Here is a 20,516-nt window from a genome sequence, read left to right as displayed (position 1 = left end):
GGTCCCTGAAAGCGACCATTCTGGAACCAATGAAGACATGTCCAGATGCACCTTTTATTATTATATGGAACCAATTACCAATTTAAAGATCCCCAAGCTTTTTTGAAACCCCTAGAAACTCAAACATCCAAAGAATAAAAAAGAAAAGCCACGAGAAATTATAGGAAAATATCATTAAGTATTTCTTTATAATTTTTTGCATATTTACTTCAGAGTTCATGATACATGAAACTAAATTTTTTGAATTGCCAACTAATTTTTTTGGCTGAAAAACCTCTTAAGATCAGTTTTTCGCTCAGCTTTTTACATCTATTTTTAAAATCTGTGTAATTACTGCATATTTTTGCATACCTAAATAATTGGGAATAATAAGCCGAATAAGTAATATTTGAATGTATATTACTTTCAAGATATGGAAAATTAATTACTTCAAAATTAAATTAACATTGGGTAAAGTTCATAACTTTTAGCCCTCCCTCTGGGAACTTCGGGGGATTAAGTCATCCTAAAAGACATATTTATCATATTTTCGACCATGCTGAACAAAATGGCTATCTAGAAATTTTCATTGGGTGACTTTGGGAAAGAAATGAGCGTGGGAGGGGGCCAAGTTGCCCTACAATTTTTATGTTCCCTTAAAATGGGAAATATAACTTTTATTTTCTGATCAAATAAGCCTTCCAACTTTTTGATCGGACCACTGGTTCAATACGATCACCCCTGGGAAAAAAAACCAAAAAAACAAACAAACAAACAAATAAACACCCATCCGTGATCTTTCTTCTGGCAAAAAATGTAAAATTCCACATTTTTGTAGGTAGGAGCTTGAAAACTCTACAGTAGGGTTCTCTGATATGCTGAATATGATGGTGTGATTTTCATTAAGGTTCTATAGCTTTTAGGGGGTCTTTCCCTCTTTTTTTGAAAATCAGCCAAATTTTCTCAGGCGCGTAACTTTTGATGGGTAGCACTAAACTTGATGAAAGTTATATATTTGAAATCAGCATTGAATTCTGATTCTTTTGATATATCTATTGGTATCAATAACCCGTTTTCTAGAGTTTCGGTTACCATTGAGCCGGGTCGCTCCTTACTTACAGTTCGTTACCACGAACTGTTTGAAAGCGTTGTCGTAGAAACTTCAAAAGGGCTCATTCGATTGGAAATTGAAAGGGCTAGTGACTTTTTAATAGTAGAAAGTGATTGGAGAGCAACTTACGCCCCTCTCACGCCCACCAAGTATTTGCCTGTTTTCGTTTTCATATTTTGCTACTGGCTAACAATATCCTCGTTTTTTCTCACTTATTTGATTTTATTCTTCATTTATTATAGCTTTTCTATTCTTTGTTTTAAGGTTTATATGAAAGGGATGGTTGTATAAGCTTTAGAGGTGGCTCATTTGTTTTAAAATTGGAAGTTCTAGTTACCCTTTAAGTTTCTAAAGCGATAGAGGTCAACTAGCTCCCTTCCACTAACTGCCGCTCTTTCATGAAACTGAAATTGAGAGATATCCATTAGAAAAAAAATAGTCCAAAGAACATATAACAATGCCTCCATGGTTGACACAACCCCACAGAGCCCTGGGGCAAGGGCTGTATGTTGTGCCCTGGGGCCATATAAGGTTTTATGGAATGGGTTGTCGTATAACCTTCAGATGGGGCTAATTTGATTTGAAATTGGAAGCTATAATGGCCTTTTTAAGAGTCGAAATTGATATGAGAGCAACCAGCACACCCCCCCCCCCATCGACACCCATCATTTCCCAAAAACAAACATCGAAACAAAGTTTTGAGACATCTCTTTTTTCAGCATTGTTGAAAGGTTCATTAATTATGCGTTTGGGGAGCCCCCCCCCCCCCAGGCCTCAGGGCAAGAGCTGTAAGCTAGGCAATTTGTTCATTGCTTACATATAGCATATGCTATTGAGAAGAGGTATGCATGTTTGACTACTACTTTCCAAAAACATGAAGGGCATTAAGATGAGTCGTTCAAGGAAGTTTGAGGGGAGAGTTGAACTAAATCAAAGCATGTTATGTGTATATGGGTTGTCAAAAGGGCGTAGCTCAGGAATAACTGAGTATATCAATTTGGGACTTTCAGGAAATAGTAAGGAGATGATCAATTGACAAAAAGGCAATATTTGCACGCTACTACTACTACAACTACCGCTGCTTCTACTGCTACCACAACTACTACTACCACTACTATCAATAAAACTACTACTTCTGTAGCGAATACTGCTAAGGCGGAGGATACTAAAATAAATATCTGAGGGAAAACAAACGTTGAGGGGAAAGTTGAACTAAATCAAAACATACTATGTGCAAACTAAATTAAAGCCTATTACGAGCATAAAGATTGATAATACGGGCGTATCAGCAATTTTTAGAACGGATTATCGCATCAAGAGGAAACTTCAGGGTCATCATGATTAGGATGTTCAGTTGACCAAAAGGCAAAATGTACCTACTACTACTTCTATGTATACTGCTGCTACTACTCTAACTACTACTAATAATAATATACTATTACTGCTACTACCGCTTCTACTACTACCACTACCTCTATGATACTAGTACAATTAAAGTTAAGCGCATGAAGTTGAAAGTTTGACAGAATATTGAGGTGGAGTTTGAACTTAATCAAAACGCACTAAGTCCATACAGATTGTCAAAAGGGCGTATCTCAAGAGTGGATTTGGGTATTAAGTTGGAACTTTCAGAGAATACTTAAATGGGAACATCAATTGACAAAAAGGTAATATACAGGCGCTACAGCGTATGCCATAATACATGTATGTATGTCATATGTATGTCATATAATTTATGTATGTCCCTCCTACTACCACAGCTACTTTTACTAATACTACTACTACAACTAAACTAATACAACTAAACTACTCCAATTACTAGATGAAAGGGGCGTCAAAAGGCCAGAACATAATTTGCTCTTTACTGAAAAAAAATACAAATGAATGTGCATTGTCAGTTTAATATACATATATTCATATTTATTCTTTAAAATCTTAATAATTTTTATTTATTAAAGTTATAAAATCATTTTAATTTTTTTCATTAGAGTGCAAATTATGTTCTGGCCTTGAGAAGAAAAAAAGGGGTTGTGAGTCCTAATCATGTTAATTTCTGCTCGTTTTGAGTTTGACTCGGTTATTTATTGAAATTTCTGTTTGTTTCGAGTTTCATTTATTTATTGGTGCGGATTCGTACTAGTTTTATGCTTGGTAGATTATTTGATTCTATTTTTGCTCATTTTTGGTTTAGTGGAGTTCTTTACTTTTCCTTGAAAAACCTATGTTGGGGAAAAAATTTTTTTAATTAATTTAGAAATCAATGAGAAATTAAATAAAAAAAACAAGTCTTTTCAACTGAATCTAAGGAGCAACACTAAAACTTAAAACGAACATATATTATTACGTATATGAGGGGGTTTTCCCCTCCTCAACACCTCACTATTTACGCCAAAGTTTGAATTTTGTCCCAATTCTTTAAGAACGACTCCTGAAACACGAAGTTCGTTTAATTAGAACACGTTTAATTTGTTCGTTTAATTAGATTTTTCTAAAGTACTAAAAAAATTTAGCAAAAAGAACGAGGTGTTGAGGAAGGGGTAGCCCCCTCATATACGGAATAATTCTGTTCGTTTTAGGAATTAATGTTGCTCCTTACTTTCCGTTGAAAATTTTTTTTTTGTTTTTATTTAATTTGCCTTTACAAATAGAATTGTCTTTCAAATGTTTTGAAGAACAATCGTTGCTTGTAATTGCAGATTTTTTATTGCAACCTAATTAGACTTTATTGACGCATTAATTAGACTTTAGTGCAAAGAGTGGAGACTGAAGGGGTCTACAGATTCCGTATATGTTGATCCGTTTACAGTCTTAACAGATTTCTTAGATGTTATCAATCATTTAATATCACTCATCAATCTTAACATCGCTCTGGGACACCACCTTTGACCTTACAAAACCTTTGACCTTAGATACTCTAGACCCAGAAATGGGGCATAGAGCACCTACGGAACCTCGAGGTTTCGAAACGGAGCCTCAACAGACATCTCGGAGCCGAGCTGCAGCCAAGACTTCCTCCTGCTGTGGCTTCCTCCCGCTAGAATTGTCTTTCAAATGTTTTGAAGGACAATCGTTGCTTATAATTGCAGATATTTTTATTGCACCCTAACAATGACGCACTAATTAGACGCCTAACAATGCCTAACAATGACGCACTAATTAACAATGACGCACTGATTAGACTTTAGTGCAAAGAGTGGGGACTGAAGGGGCCTGCAGATTCCGTATATGTTAATCCATTTCAAGTCTTAACATTTTTCTAGATGTTATCACTCATTCAACATCACTCATCAATCTTAACATCTTTAACATCGCTCTGGGATACCACCTTTGACCTTACAAAACCTTTGACCTTAGATACTCTAGAGCCAGGAATGGGGCATAAAGCACCTATGAAACCTTGCCAGACATCTCAGAGCCGAGCTGCAGCCAAGATTTCCTCTCGCTGCAGCTGAAGAGACAGCCCTCTACTTCTCAATGTTTGAATATACCTTTGGGGGAGCTACCTTAAAGTATTTCTTTTTTATTTAATATTGACAATGGTCACCTATTTAATCACTATTAATTCCCACGAATATTTTAATAGAATGCCACCTGCTGATCAGCAGGTGGCATTACCGAAATTTCGGTGGCATTACCGAATTTCGGTGGCATTACCGAAATTCTCATCAACTTGGGTACCCAACAAAAATTTAGGCATTGTTTAAAAATAATATTATTACTACTACAAAGTCATCGCGATATTAAGCCCAGGAGATTATACATTGGCCAACTCCAACACGCTCTTTTAAAAATTTAATTTCAGTACTTACCTATTAATTTCAAAATTTTCAAAGCCAAAAATGTCTAGCACTCCAATTGAAGTTCTTTTTGCCCCATTGGGACTCTCTCTGTAAATTGCATTATTCAGCTTTTTAACAATCCATACAAAAAGTCGTCCATATACCCCTTTGGCAAAAGCATCTCTAACGTCGTTGGCCTGATCCTGGCCAAGTCTCGATGTCTAGAAAATGTTAAAATGAAAATGAACTTATATTTGGCCACTTCTGTCAAGAAATAAATGTTTTCTGGTCATGAAAAATAAAACGTTTGAAATTCAAATACAAACAAATTTTCCCATGCCAAGTTTTGGCAAGCAAAATCTGGTCTAGAAGTAAAAATGTCAAAACTTAAATTTTATAAAACGTTTCCATACGCAGTTTATGCAAAAGCGCATGTTTCTATTTCATATGCGTCTGTTTTTTTGTTTTGTTTTTTTAAATCCTCTTCCCTGGAATAGAATGAGTATCTGTTTCATCCTCTGGTTTAAAATTAAGGTCAGGTGTCAAAATTTAGGTTAATTTAAACAAATTTAAGTAAAATCGTCGGCTTCTATTGTCCCAGTCTATATAACCAAAAATGTAGAAAATTCCATGAATAATAAAAAATCATATCGAGGTCTCCGATATCCCATTCTGGAAAGAATCATCTATGTTTTGAACTTAGGGGAAAATATTAATTTTGGTTTATTTTAAATATTATTCTAATCCTAGTTATATGTACATTCAGTTGTAAAAATGAAATGTAAAACTTGAGTCTCAAGGCCGTATCCAGGGGGGTTTGGGGGTTTGAACCCCCCCCCCCCATTGAAATGTTTGTCTGACTCGTAAAAAAGTAACAAAACTGGACATGAACAAATTTTGTATGCGTTTTTTGAGGGTTTTTTGTGGAAAACCCCCAAAAAAATTGTTTTGAGTAAAAACCCCCTCCGAAAAAAAATCCTGGGTACGGTCTTGCTGAGTCTAAAATGTCCAAATTATTCACACCAGGTCTATTGGAATTTTTATTCGCCCCGGTTACGAATAAGGCGATAGCAATTTTAGACTCAAATAGGCATTTAATTTCTAAATTATGAAAACCCTAGAATTATGAAGGAAGATGAAAAATTACTGTTTTACAGTTAAACATTACTGAAGGATTTGTAGTTAAAGATTACACATAATATAACATGGTGAAAACATGGGAGCTAACATTACCCTAACTTAACAAAAAAGACTGTTGCCTATTTATGCCAATATCTTTATCCTTAAAATCACGAAGTATAATGATTTAAGTATAGTCAATGAACTGGGACTGAATAATGAACTTAAGCAAAAGGGAAAATACAGGTCCCCAAGAAGCCACTTAATTGTTAAGATATTGTCATAGTTTTCTATAATTCTCAAATGAGAATATATTACTTTTCAAAAATTTATTTTTGGGAAAATTAGAAATTTTAGATTTACTTTTTGAAAAATTCAAACAGTCAAAATACGAATTTTCTGTTTTGAAGAATTTCCTCGTAAAAAGGCGTAAAAGACCAAGGAAGCTAAAACAGACTACTGCCTATTTATACCAATATATAGATCAATATCCTTAAAATCACAAAGAGTCTTTGAATGCGGCTAAAAAAAGAACTTAAACAATAGGAGAAATTGAGGTCCCCAAAAAGCCACTTGGTCTTTAAGATATTGTTTAAGATTTTCTATAACTTTCAAATGAGAATTCATTTTTTTTCAAAAGAAAGTTTAGGAAATTTTCAAATTTAAAATTTATTTTTTCGAAAATTCAAACAGTCAAAATACCAAAATAACTAACAAAATACCAACAAAATACAACAAAACTAACAAAATACCAAATTATACCAAAATAACTAATGATATATCTTACCACAGAGTCTCCTTGTGCAAAAATCGTTTTAGTCGTAAGTGCATCTTTCAAATGGTCCCTTTTAGACCCTAAAAGCTTGGCTACAGTAGACACATTTGAGTCATCAACAATATCACTAGCATCCATATTGCCTGCAAAATCAATTATTCTTAAATGGTTCAATTTTACCATAACTTAATCCATTTTGTATTCCATAAGAAGACTTGATCTTCGTGGTTTAAGGCCCATTCACATTAAGATTTAAGCGATACCGAGATGGGAAATATCCCCCGCGGAAAATACCCCCCACGCGGAAAACGCCCCCCGTAAAATACCCCCCGCGGCTGGTTGTTCTCCAAATACTCTCGACTTATAAAAAAGGACAAGAACTCTTAATTTCTCATCTAATGAGCACCCTCCGTAGTTTCTGCGAATATGAGGTGGAGGTATGGATGAGGATGGGACAGTCTCCCTCCTATATGGAATAAATTTTGCTCTTTTTTGGGGTTTAATGTTAATCTTTACTTTCATAATAATAGCGTAGACCAGAAATATTCCCAAAAATCATAAGGGAGTAGATATCAATTTCACCTTTTGATGCGTATTTTTGAAGTTTCTTTTGTACCCCCCCCCCCACCCACCCACCCGACGATCAAATTCCTGGTTACAGCCCTATAGATTATGCATCAATTTCTACCTACACCCTCCCATCACATCTCTCTTAGACCTCTGTATTTATGTGACAGCTCAATGAGAGCCGGAATTTGTCGGTATTAAAATGCACCCGTTAAGGTATCTCCATCCCTAACTACAAAACAATCAGAGAACCCAATTGTAGAAGTTTAAGTGCCTCTTTGAGTTTTGTAATATGTCCATTGTTTACAAATAGTATTTGTTATTGAAATTTCTGTTCTTTTAAAATTGGATTTATTGTAATTGTGTTCACATTTTCCTTTATTCCTTCAAATTTGTTTCTCATCCTTTCAAGTTTGACATCTTACATAAGTTTATTTTAAATTTTTTATCTTCAATTTGCTTTTTACACTTCATTGTTAAATTAGTCTTTGAGTTGAATTTCTGTCTTTTTTTTAGGTGATAAAATTTCTATATTAGTGCAATTTTTATCTATAGATAGCGTTGCAGCTAGCATTCTAAAAATTGTACCTTTCGAAACCTGCATAGCGAAAAAAAAATTCAAAAAACGAAGTGACTGATGATTGACGAGATTTTAAAAAAAATTGACTCAAAATACAAAATTTAAAGAAACTATTTTAATCTATTTTAATGAAATATAATGAATGCAAAAACTTGCACTAGAAAAAATTATGGAATTTCAAATTAATTTGAACTCTATTCAATTTTTAATAGAGGAAAATAGCCAAAATTTGGCGAAAATGAAATTTCTGACAACTGTTGCGCAAAGATCAATTTTTACTAGCGATGAAAAAATTTTCAACCATAATTTTGGATTTAGAATAGAAATTTACTAAGCCATACTAAAATAAATTGTTGTATAAAACACTGTTCTCTCTCAGACGAATTTTGAAGAAACATCATAAAAATGATGAAATTCAAAACAAATGTTAACCCTATTCAATTCCAAATAGAAGAAAAATGACCAAATTTGATGAAAATACAATTCCAGACAACTGTTGCGCAAAGACCAATTTTTACGAGTGATGAAGCAATTTCAGCCAATTTTTGGATTTAGAATAGAAAATCTATAACGTGAACTCTAATTATAACTTGAACATTAACGTGAACTCTAACCAATTCCAAATGGAGAAACATTGCCCAAATTAAGTGAAAATCAGATATCAGAAAATTTTTGCACAGAAACTCTACTATATCGAAAAGAATCTGATTCCAGTTTTGGAATCAGCAAAAAATTATGTTAAATTTACACATTAGTATTGTAGACGGGAAATAAAATCGAAATATGCTACTTAAGGTAAAGTAAGTCTAGGAGAATGAAATAGCTGAATATGGTCCTTGCCCTGACCAAAAAACGGGAAAAATACTGCCCAGCTTTGTAAATTCTAATTAAAAATTGTTAATTACTAATCATAAAAGTAGTAAAACATTGAATTTTATGTTCGCTGCTTGTCCAACTATAATTGAAGTTTTTGCATATAAAAAATAAAAGAATGGCTCAATTTCTCTAGTTTATAACAATAATATCTATAAATTAATCCAACAAACCAATACCGACGGCCCTGGCTAGAAGCCAAGAAAATCTAGGAGCTAAAAGACCGGAACAATATCTCTCCCAAACTATAAATTGGCGAAAATTTGGGCCACTGATAAATTGCAACTACAAAAAAAGGCTTGCACTAAGGCCATATGTCCCACTAATAATAAACCATGCTAATGCCCTCCATACTAAGTATATATTACTTAAGGGAATAATACTTGCTCACTGAAATACTTCTGAACTGAATATTCCCCAGATGCAAAATAGCTGAGAGCACTTGCAATATTTGCAAAATTTCTGAATCGTTAAAAAGCAGGACTTTCATCGCTGATCGAATATCTGCAAATTCGGCTGCATCGTTTCTGCCCTCACAAGTAATACAATTTCCCTGAAAAAATTTAAAAATAAACACAAATTTAATTGGGATATTGGTACTTTCCCATTATATGGGCCTTTACAAGGAAACCATTCACGAAAAACCCGTTTTTGACGGGTTAATTCAAGAGACCGCTATAGAGTAATACAATGCATAGCGTGGTTTTCATTGCGTATACGATATTTAAACTGTTGTTTTTTGGGGTTTAGGGGGGGGGGAGGTACCAAGTTTAGTGTACATATTTAATATATGCAATACTTTAAACCCCCCCCCCCTCCCCCCACCCCCCTAATGTGCAAATATATAGCCCAAATTTGTTTATAAACTATTATATATTCATCCTATTTTATTTCATTAGCATTAACCAAACTTGACTTTCTAGAAAGGCCCATATGATGGGGAAGTACCAGGATATTTACCCATGGGGGGAATAGAGGAGAGAAATCTCACCTACAATTTGCCTTCTAGAATAGGCCGAAATTTTCAGCGTAAAACACACTATTTTGGTCAGCATTAACCCTCCACAAACGTAGTATAGATTAAATATACGATCAATTAGTATACCCAGTTTACAATTTGCGTAAAAGCTATTTTTCAAAGTTAGGGTCTAAAATGTACTGTTTTCAGCAACAATAGAAGTCATTCCCAAATATCACATATTTAATTTAATGTAGCTCAAACATAATAGATATAAGCACAGTGGGGTGGAAGAGAGGAGTTCCCAGGGGTGGAAGGGTGAGGTACCCCACCACATACTTAAAGTAATATATGCTTAATGGTAGGGACGTATGCTGGAGATGGGGGGCTCAGAGCATAGTTCCCCCACAAAATACTAGGTTTAGGGGACTGTCTTGGGACTTTTCATTCAAAGTATCACATAAAATTTGCTTTTTCACTACAGGATCCCCCTCCCCCCCCCCAAAAAAAAATCCCATTTACGTACTTGCTTAACAGGTAGTTTTTCGACAGCGGGTAGCTGAAGTTGATACTTTTACAAAGTACCTCTTTAATCAGGCTTCAGTTGGTTTACTAAGATTGCAACAGAGTGCGCTCTGCATTGTTTCACGATTTAGGAACCGTGTTTGAACAATCAGAATTTTTTGGGGGGAGGGGGGGAGGAGGCAATTATACTATTGTGCTTAAGAAAGGGAGCAAAATATGTTTTCTCTGACTAAAAAAAAGTATATAAAAAAGTATAAAAAGTAAAGTATAACAAAAAAAAAAGAAAAAAAGTATATACAAAAAGAAAAAAAGTATAACAAAAAAAAAGAAAAAAGTATATATAAAAAAAAGGACTTGTCGGATTTTCTTTTTATGCCTGTCCTTCGACAGGGACTTTATCAAGAGATAATTAGGAAGAAATGCGCGTCAAACAGGACCTCTAAAAGCTTTTTTTAGATGAATATGGAGTACCCAAAGCCCAATATTTTTCGCAGAGAGCTGACTCAAAGCATGGAGGTTAGTTTCGTATTGCTATAATAAATGTCTTAAGCTGGAATAAATAAAAGTGTACTTACACCTATTAGGTATCGGTAGCTCTTTGCCTCTTTCAGTTCCAGTTGTGCCCTTTCGTCTCTATTCAGCCCCGCAAGCATGCAATAAAATACGTGATAATTCCTTTCATCCTTACTCTGGGCCACTATTCTAGATTTTTCTAATAAATATTGTTCAATGCTTGCCCCTTCGATGACGCCAGATGAACTGAACTGGATATCGATATATTTTCCGAACCGGGAGGAGTTGTCATTTCGGATTGTTTTAGCGTTTCCAAAAGCTAAAAAAAAATTAATTATTAGGAAAATAGATTAATAAAAAAAAAACATTACAATAGTCCATATCAAGCACTCAAATGCGGATTTGTTCCAGAAGGGAGGCCCACATTTCGGAAAGGGTCCTTTTTCACCAAAACACCAAAAACAAAAGAAATTTGAAAAAAGATAAAAGCAACATAGGAGAAACCATGTAATTTTTTAGGAGGGGAGGGTTCGTAAACTTGGCAATCTCCTGAATCTGACAATGATTGCCAGATTCGATCAGGTAAAGACTTTGCTAGCTCTGATATGAAGGGCCTACAAGAGATGTAAATGAGCATGTTACTATAAACTTTTTTGACGGCCCTACTCTTTACCTTTCTAACAAATTTCCTCGCTCTATACATAGTGAACTTTCATCAGTAAAGGTTGATGATAAGCAAAGAATATCAGCAACTTAATATCTCCACCTCATAACAGGGATTGCTTAAATTTCACCAAATCAAATGAACACCTTCGCAAATTCCCCCGCTGCTCACTCATCATCAGGAACCGAATAAAAAGTCAAAAACTCTACTTACTTGGTCAGAATCAACAAATGGCAGCCAGCCAACAGCTGAATATCCCATTTGAACGGCGGTTACACGACAAGGGCCCCCAACCCCGATATCAGAAGAACTTGGCTAACAACTTTTGACTTTTTAACCTCCAAAAGCTACTCCCTATAGCACCAGGTCACCAGGTCTTTTTTGTTTATATTTTGTTTGTTGCTCAGTTCGAATCTTCTATTTTATGTGTATACACAAAATACTTCCCCTATAGGCAAAAAAACCCAAAAGAACAGCAATATGAAAAACAAATAAAAAAATAAAATGGGAGAAACTATATACATTTTAGACGGTGGAAGGGTTCGTACAAATATGCAATCTCTAGAATCGAACAAACATCACCAGAATCAATCAACTAAAGGCTTGGCTAGCCCCGATATCAAGGGCCTACAAAAAATCTAAAAGAGCTTGATACTATTAACTTTTTTGAGAGATCTTATCCCCTAAAATTTTTGTGTATACGTTCTCAGACAAATAAGGTCTTCTGCACCCAAGCCAGTGCTCTTTTGGATAAAAACGGGTGGCAGTCATGACCCAGTCACCAAAAGTCAGGGTAGAAGGTTGCTAACTCTGGTCCTCTTTACTTTTCGCATGCAGACAATAATCCTCGCAGCGGAGGTACCCATCTCCTGATTCTTCCTTCGGCCGAGAGTGACATGCATGGTTGGGGGAAAATATTCCGACGCTTCAGTGTTTTCCCCAGATTTCTCCAGGTACCCATTTGGAGGTAGATTGAATCTGGCTAAGTTAAGGCTTGTATGGTACACAACTGCCTTACTAGGCTTGTATGGCTAAAAACGACACCTTAGAAAGGGGTATCCTAGGTGGTACCCTAGAAAAAAATTGATAGCATAATAGTGTTTTCCTGTACATAATCTTACTAATTACAATCTAATTCGAGGCCAAGGACATCTATCTAAATACATTCGATCCAAATGTGAATCAAAATTAATCTAAGATAGGGTTTAAAGAGTACAGACATTGATTCTCATGACAGCGTTTACCGCCATCTTTCTTCCGTATGCACATGGAGGCACTATCATACTATATACCTTATTTTATTGATTTTCCTCAGCACTGACATTAGCGAGTAATAATTCCACTGGTACCTGTATTCTTTATCGGATAATATTAACTATCTAAATTACCTCGTTGATTTCTTGAGCAGCAGAATTAGAATTCGCACCCCCGATTCTAAATAATTTTTAAATTCCCTAAATATACCGAAATAACTTAGCTGCAACCCCAATTGTAGGCTAAAAGAGGCCCGACCCGAGTAGGCTTCCGAAGAGCTGGCTTTAATTTTACTGTCACGCATAGAGGGTTTAAATCAGTTACTATTATTGCTAAATTTTCATCTAACACTCTCTGGGTTGAATAAGAGTGTTCATTTCACCCGTGTATCCATAAGACCCTATTTTTGTTCGAAACATACTAAGAATATTTTGATTTAATATTAAATTTTCATTTAGGTCATTTTAAATCAAAAAATAGGAAAACCACTAAAAGTCAATTTTATAGCAATAAATGTTGATTTTACAATTCTTGTCAATGTGAAAACACTTGGTAAAATAGACACATTATTAATCAATGAATCTTGTTGTTAAAAAAAACCTTGTTACCAAGCATGTCAAGTACGATTTACGTAAGAGGGATGGGGCTCGGGCAAGACAGCAGTCTTCGTAAAAATTCCATACTACATAAGACTTACAACTTTCTTCGAAATTTTTTTGCTATAGAGGCTAAAAAATCTTCCAAAAGATATGAGTTTATAGCATAATTTGTCAATTGTTGTAAAAAGGTCAAATTTGAACTGAAATAGATACCCTACGGATAGATTGAAAATACCTTGCATAATTCGGAAATACTATAAGCCTACCTTTGCCTACCATGCCTAAAGATGTTGATGAAAAGAGGGGAGGACGATTTACTTTACGGTATATCTTTTTCACGCCTGCTGCATGTTCTTTGGACTTCCTGATGGTTCTAATCAAAAGGGAACCTTGGATATTGATCTGATGCCATGCGGGGCAGCAGGAATACCAGGGCCACGTGGGATGTTGAAACGAAGCCAGATTACCAACAATCAGTTTTGTCCCTTACAGAAGGCATAATTGAATTTAATTAGTGATCGAATGAGAACTCTCAAGTTGTTACGAGCATCCATTCTATAAGATCAAGCCAGAAAAATGCATGGGAGACACTCTTTAGCAAGACAACGCTACAGCGTTGATTATGATCAAAAAGGTCTAATTAATTTTTTGTTATTCATTAATAGCCGAGTGGATTGGTGCGCTGGATTTAGGATTCTTTGTCCGAGAGGGCGAGGGTTCGAATCCTAGTCTACCCAATCATTTGGTTTTGGACGAGGGTCAGTGGTGTGACTCTGTAAGCTCAGCCAGAGTCGACCCAGCTCTTAATGGGTACCTGGAGAAATCTGGGGAAGGTGAACAGGAAGGATGTGCGAAAGCAAAGGATGGCTGGCCCCCAACACCCCATTGCACTTCCTTGCTGAAGGGCCAAGAAACGGAGATCAGCACCGCCGGTAGGGACTGTAAAGTCAATACCGTATTCTTTGCCTTTACCTTTATTCATGAATAGCAAAAACAGCCTAAATAATGCCTAATACAATCAACTAGACCAAAATGCAAAAGCGCCATCTTCCTGGAATTGGCTACGCGCAGACTTTTTGTTGTGCTATTCAGTACTACTACTACTACTAACAACTCACTGCGGCAACAAGCCTCCTGAGGCTAACACAGCTATGCACTATCATCTTCCATTCCAACCCCCTCAAAGCCTTCCTATATACAACCTCCTCAGAGGTTGCAATAATCCTTAAATATTTCCTTACGAACTCATCTCACCCCATTTGGAGGCGACCTGTTTTTCATTAGGCCCTAGATGGCTGGCCGAAAGGCACGATATTTGGCAAACTGTCATCCTTCATCTGTTGAGCTTGTCCTAGCCATCTTGACCATTCTCTCATTATAGTCCTTACCATTTTTAGTAGTTAACTATTTGAAATACAGTCAGTCATACGGGTACCCAAAAGAACCCGTAAACAATTCCTCTGGAAATCATAAAACAAAAGAACCCGTAAACAATTCCTCTGGAAATCATCTAAAAAATTCTCTTCTGTCTTTCAATTTGCGCATGTTTCGGAGCCATGCTTGACCGCTGTCAACTAGCTACCAATATTCTAATTTCGGCAATCAGACTTATCTTTCTATTCTTCCAAACTTTTTTCAACTGTGAAAGACTCCCTGGGCCTTGGCTATTCTGCTTTAACATGTTCACTGCATCCGCCATCTTTAGTAACAATACAACATAGGTAATTGAAGCTATCCACTTAATCAATCTTCTCGTTACCCAACATCTCCTCTTCACCCTCACTTATTCTCAGTTTAAGCGACTTAGTCTTCTTAACAGTAATTTTCAAACCTAATCTTGCAAAGTAATATCTCAGAAGCTCCAGAAATCCTTCATTTTGCTAACATTTTCATCTCGATGAAAATGTTAATCAACATAATCTAAGTCAATCTAACATAATCTAATCAACATTATATAAGTCTTGGAGTCTTTACTTTTCCATTTGATTCGTGCTCTCTCATAGGCATTGCCATGTTCCTTGGGACAAAATCTATCGAAATGATCTATATAAATAGAGATAGAGCGCCACCCTGCTTAACTCCTGATTCAATTCAACTATTAACCTCATTTCCTACTTTTACCGCAGTAATGTTATTCTCGTATATAGTAATAATATCTTTATTATCTAGTATACCGTACAAGGATAGGACATTCACTAAATCTTTTCTATCTGTTGAATCAAACACTTCCTCATTACCTTGAAACTGAGGACTAAAGGGGTCTCATAGCTCAGGCACTTATTAATTATTAATCTAATAGTGAAAATTTTGGCAACGCATCGTCTCTTCTTCCTAAAACCACTCTGTTCTTCTCTTAAAACTTCATAAACAATATCTCTAAGTCTAAAAAGTATCATCATACCAAGTAATTTGCTTCCAATAGAAACCAGGCTAATGTCTCTATAGCTACTACATTCACTCTAATCACTTTTTTTATATACGGGTTTAATTAAAGTTTTCGTAAAATAGCTAGCTACTTCCCTTTTTTCAAAATCTCTTCAGTAATTTCTCTCTAACTTCACAGCCACCATTTTTAAAAAACTCATTTATAATACTATCATTACCTGGGGAATCATTATTTTTTATCCTTTCAGTACTGTCTCTAATTCTTTCCCACAAAATAAATCTCCCATCACAACCTTTTTAATTCTTTTTTTTATCATTTGCTGTAACTTTATAACGGCTTAGCACGTTCTCAAAATTTTCTGTCCGTCTCTCTTAAACTCTTTCCTGTTGTGGCCCTGCTCCTAGCTTTAACTGGGGCAATTCCAGATTGACTATTTTATCTCAATTTTTTAACATGCCAATGCAATATTTTACAATTACACCGTCTGGCTTCATCTTCTAGATCGTCAGCAATTTTATCCAAAGCCTCCACTTCACACCTCCCTAACTCATATTTTAATGCTTTCTTTAGTTTTATTGCATTCCTTTCGCATGATCTATCTCTCAAAAACTTTTGTACCGACCCATCCTCTTCTCTACTAAATTTAAATAATTTTCACTAATATTCCTAGCTGTGCCTCTAAATTTCCTCCCTAAGACATCATCTGCTACTTCACAGACTGTTTTCATAAAATTATTCTATCCATATTTTACATTATCAAATTTTAGACTCTCTAGTTTAATAGTCAACTGATCCTGAAAAGTTTCTCTAAAATTCTTATCCTGGAGTCGACCAAAGTTATTACTTCCTTGAAGGTGATTACCCTTCCTAAAATTCAAATTTAGATTAACCCTAGAGACTACTAGATGGTGTTCATAAATTTTAAAATCAATAACAGCACTCTTCCATACCCTAGTGCCTTGTATAGATTCTGCCAGTCATCGGTTTACAATAGCATAATCAATAAGGTGAGCTGTCTTGCCTTCATGTGAGTAATATAATAGCTTGTGGACCATTTTATGACCAAGCACCGTATTGGTTATAACTAGATTGTTGAGCTTACAAAATAGCAGAAGTAAAACGATGATACTATTTTCTTTTCCTATACAAAATTTATCTGGGCTAGAACATCATCTATCCCCATTTCTACCAACCCGGGCACTAAAATCCCCTAAAAAAAATATCATGTCTGTTTATTCCTGTATCTGTAAATAAAATTCATCCGAGTCACTGCTATCTCCATCAGTTGGTTCCACAGTACTACTATGACTAATACATTATAATTTTTCTTTAGTCGTAAACTGAGCAACTAGTATTCTATTATTAATACCGCCCCAACCTAAGGAATATTTAGCAGCTTCCTCATCCATTATGAGCCAAGGCCGTACCCAGAGGGGGGGAGGATTAGGGGGTTTAAACCCCCTCTGAAATATTTCTCTGACTCGTAAAAACGTAACAAAAATGGATATTATGCGTTTTTTGAGGTTTTTTTGTGTAAAATCCCCCTCGAAATTTTTTTTTAAGTAAAACTCCCTCCGTACGGCCTTGTCATGAGCCCTACTCCCTGCCTATCACCCTATCCTTCCGAACTGTGTGAATAAATTGTATACCACCTAATTTGATCTTTCCTACCCCTGGGATATGAGTTTCTGAAACTCCTATCACGTCCATTTCAAAGCGTCCAAGTCAGAATTTCAAAATTCGTCAGTCAAAATATCATTACGATAGTTTTTTTTAACGTTGTAACATTCCAAGCTACAATTTTGATCATTTAAATCATCGAAATTATTATGGCCTTATGAGAAGCATGGGTTTCAAACCAGTGCAGGAAAGGGACTAATACATCTTCTTAAGTCTATACGAAGCGCTTAAGCGGGCTAAGAAACGGGCAGCAGGAAGAAAGAGAGGAAGAGGAAGAGAAAGAGAGAGAGAAAGAGAGACAGAGAGAGAGAGATACAATTTTATATCCTAACAATGCCTAACTTTACTTCCTTAAAAGGCCCAATTGAGCTTCTAAGAAAGAATTTACTTCCGTTTCAATTTTTCACGGGATTTTAATGATTTTTCACTATTCTCTGATGGCCAACATAGCATAGGTGAAACTAGACCGTAGCACTACGGACAAGCCAAAAGGGTAAAAGTATTCCTGTTCAATACAAAATACAAAAGTTCTTTTTCTTCTTAAGCATCCAATAATTCAGGGCATAAGGGCATAAGTGTTCCTCTTCTACTCTTTTATAGCAATAAGGATCTAACTCACCTTCCAAGATCGGGTTTGCTTCTAGTATTTGTTGTTCAATCCAAGAGTGTTTTCCACTCGTAGCTGCTAAGTATTGTAACAACAGCTTTGTGCTCTCTGTTTTTCCAGCTCCCGATTCTCCACTAAAATCAAATATAAGAAATGGAAAAAGAATTAGAAATATAAAGGCCGTATATACTCTACTTCAATTCTGATTATGGCTGGAGGATGAAAAAGAAATTTTTCACATAGCTGAAGGGTGCATATTTATGCAGTTATACTCTTCACTTTCTATGGGATGTATATGTGTGTGTGTGGGGGGGGGGGGGGTTGAACTGTGAAAATAAAAAATTTTTGTTTTAATTTGCATCTACTTTAAGATCAAGTTTTTCATATCTCCTTTACCTCACCAAATGTTTCACTTCCTCCTTTGAACCGATAAGCAGGTTTCTTATCAAATTTTCACATTTTGGTGGGGATTGAGGGGGTTCAAGTCAACCAAGTACGCAACAGTTTTTTCGGCCGACCAAATAATAAGAAATAAATATTTAATAATTTGAATAAGAAGTGCCGAGAAACTCGAGGAAATTTAGGGCTATGGTGGGCCGAAGCCTCAATTCCCGTCCCTCTTTGTACGGCCCTTGTTCAAGTTGTATACCTCCTCCAATGGGCAAGACGAACCAAAATAACACAAGATATGAAGTTAAAATCATAAATAAAGACTTATTAAGAAATATCAGAAACGCAGAACAATGTAGCCTACAAATAAAAAAATTATAAGATTCAATTTTTGACATCGAGCAGTTTGTGATAACGAATTGTAGATAAAGAGCGACCCGTGGTGACGGTAACTGAAGCTGTAAATAAAAAAAAATCGACAATATAAATCGAAAGAATATGCTTATTTCAAATACTAAAGTTCATCAAGTTTAAAGTTAAAAAATCAAAATTTATCAGCAATAAACAATCTGCATGGTTACGGAAAAAAAATAAACACACTCAAAAAGGGAACTAACATTTGCAGCGAGATGGCTGCATACGCCTAACTATTCCACCAGTAAATAGCCATAAACATGACAAAAAAAAGCAGGAAACGAAAGAACAAATTCAATCTCCCATTCTATGATAACAACAACAACAAAAACCATGAGCCCTTACCTAACAAATACCTCTTAAATTCACTTTTAAACAACCCTAGGTCCTTGCCGTATCAAGTGTATTCTTGGTGTATTTTTAATTTATCTTAGAAAACCAAAAAAAAACGAAGAAAAACATCAACAAGTTCCATATAATCCCTCAGAAAGAAAAATAAAACTTGCAGCGGGACGGTTGCATACACCTAACTATTACACAAACTAATACCCCCCCCCCCAAAAAAAAATCAAAATCATAATTAAAACATTTATGAATCCTTACCTCACAAATGCCCTTTACCTTACATTTAAACATAACAACCGTAGGAACTCAGAGTACCAAGTGTATTCTAAGTATATCTTAGAATGGGACAAGTCAAAGTGGCTTCTAAAAAAAACTCACCAATCTTGACAGCAAAAGCTTTCCCTCCTTTTTTAAAATTAAGTTTGAATTTTACAATTAGTTTTAATTTTACATCTTACATATGAACTTAATTAATTTTACATATAAACTATATTTCTGTGACCCCATGAAACTATAACTATATTTCTCAACAAGTCACGGGCATCACGGTTTCAATTTAGCCCCGTTTTTTAATACATATCTGTAATTCTTACCTTATAACTACGCACTGGTTCATTCCATGCCGTCTCATTTGGGTATAACAATTATCTCCAATTGCAAAAATGTGAGGGGGGAGTTCTCCAATTTTTTTCTCACGGTATAATTTAATTTGATCCGCAGTATAAATCGGCAAAATTTGGTAAGGGTTCACTGCGACCAAAATTGAACCAGTATAAGTCTAAAAAGATGGATAAAAAAGTAAAACGTCTAGGTTAGAGTATTTAAAATTTGACTTGTTGAGGCTGCTTATTAATCCAAAATCATCACTCTGATGGTGTTATCATTTCAAACCCATCTTGTTTCTTCCTCCAAGCAAAACCTCAAAAGCATTATGGAATTTATTGAGCGGAAAAACTAGGAAAAGGGCTATGAAAAAAATCGAGTAGCCTACGCTTGATGTAACCGGTGCGCCAATTGTAAATAGCAGAATATTAAATAAGCTTTTAACAAATATCAATTTAAAACGTTATAAATTAAAATATAAATGTTTTGAAAGTTAAATTTGACATATGAAGCAAAAAACCCCTAGGAAGGGTAATCAAAACTCTTCCAAGTCCAATTTTTTTATAGGACATGGAGCTAGTGTGGGGATCACTGAATTATATTTGCTACAAGATTTTTTTTTGTAGGAAATATATATCTTATCAATTTTTTAAGAAAAACGTGAGTTACTGGATTTCTTCAGTAACTTATCGCCTGGTGCATACCGAGAGGTGCATGTACCGAGATGGTGCATGTACCGAGAGGTGCAGCCAAATTCCTCTTATTCTGTTAAGATTCAAATTTGAAACTTAAAGA

The 20,516-nt window shown here is 35.3% G+C and overlaps 1 protein-coding gene across 4 annotated transcripts in view; it reads right to left on the bottom strand.

Annotated features, from left to right (window-relative positions):
* The window catches only part of ck (unconventional myosin-VIIa ck), a 251,992-nt gene that overhangs the window by 118,787 nt on the left and 112,689 nt on the right, over positions 1-20,516 (bottom strand). For 3 of the 4 annotated variants that reach the window (XM_089106554.1, XM_089106553.1, XM_089106552.1), the window contains 6 exons: positions 19,712-19,896; positions 17,982-18,103; positions 10,842-11,098; positions 9,171-9,336; positions 6,776-6,906; positions 4,900-5,090 (listed from right to left, as the gene is read on the bottom strand). In XM_089106554.1, the coding sequence (XP_088962680.1) occupies positions 4,900-5,090; positions 6,776-6,906; positions 9,171-9,336; positions 10,842-11,098; positions 17,982-18,103; positions 19,712-19,896 (1,052 nt within the window). Of the gene's footprint in view, positions 1-4,899; positions 5,091-6,775; positions 6,907-9,166; positions 9,337-10,841; positions 11,099-17,981; positions 18,104-19,711; positions 19,897-20,516 lie in introns of those variants that run through there. The other variant, XM_089106555.1, reaches the window with a different exon arrangement.

Source organism: Artemia sp. Qi Xiang Cuo, chromosome 21, assembly GCF_049724085.1.
Source record: "Artemia sp. Qi Xiang Cuo chromosome 21, ASM4972408v1, whole genome shotgun sequence".
Lineage (NCBI taxonomy): Eukaryota > Metazoa > Arthropoda > Branchiopoda > Anostraca > Artemiidae > Artemia > Artemia sp. Qi Xiang Cuo.
This window is presented reverse-complemented; position numbering and strand designations above follow the sequence as displayed.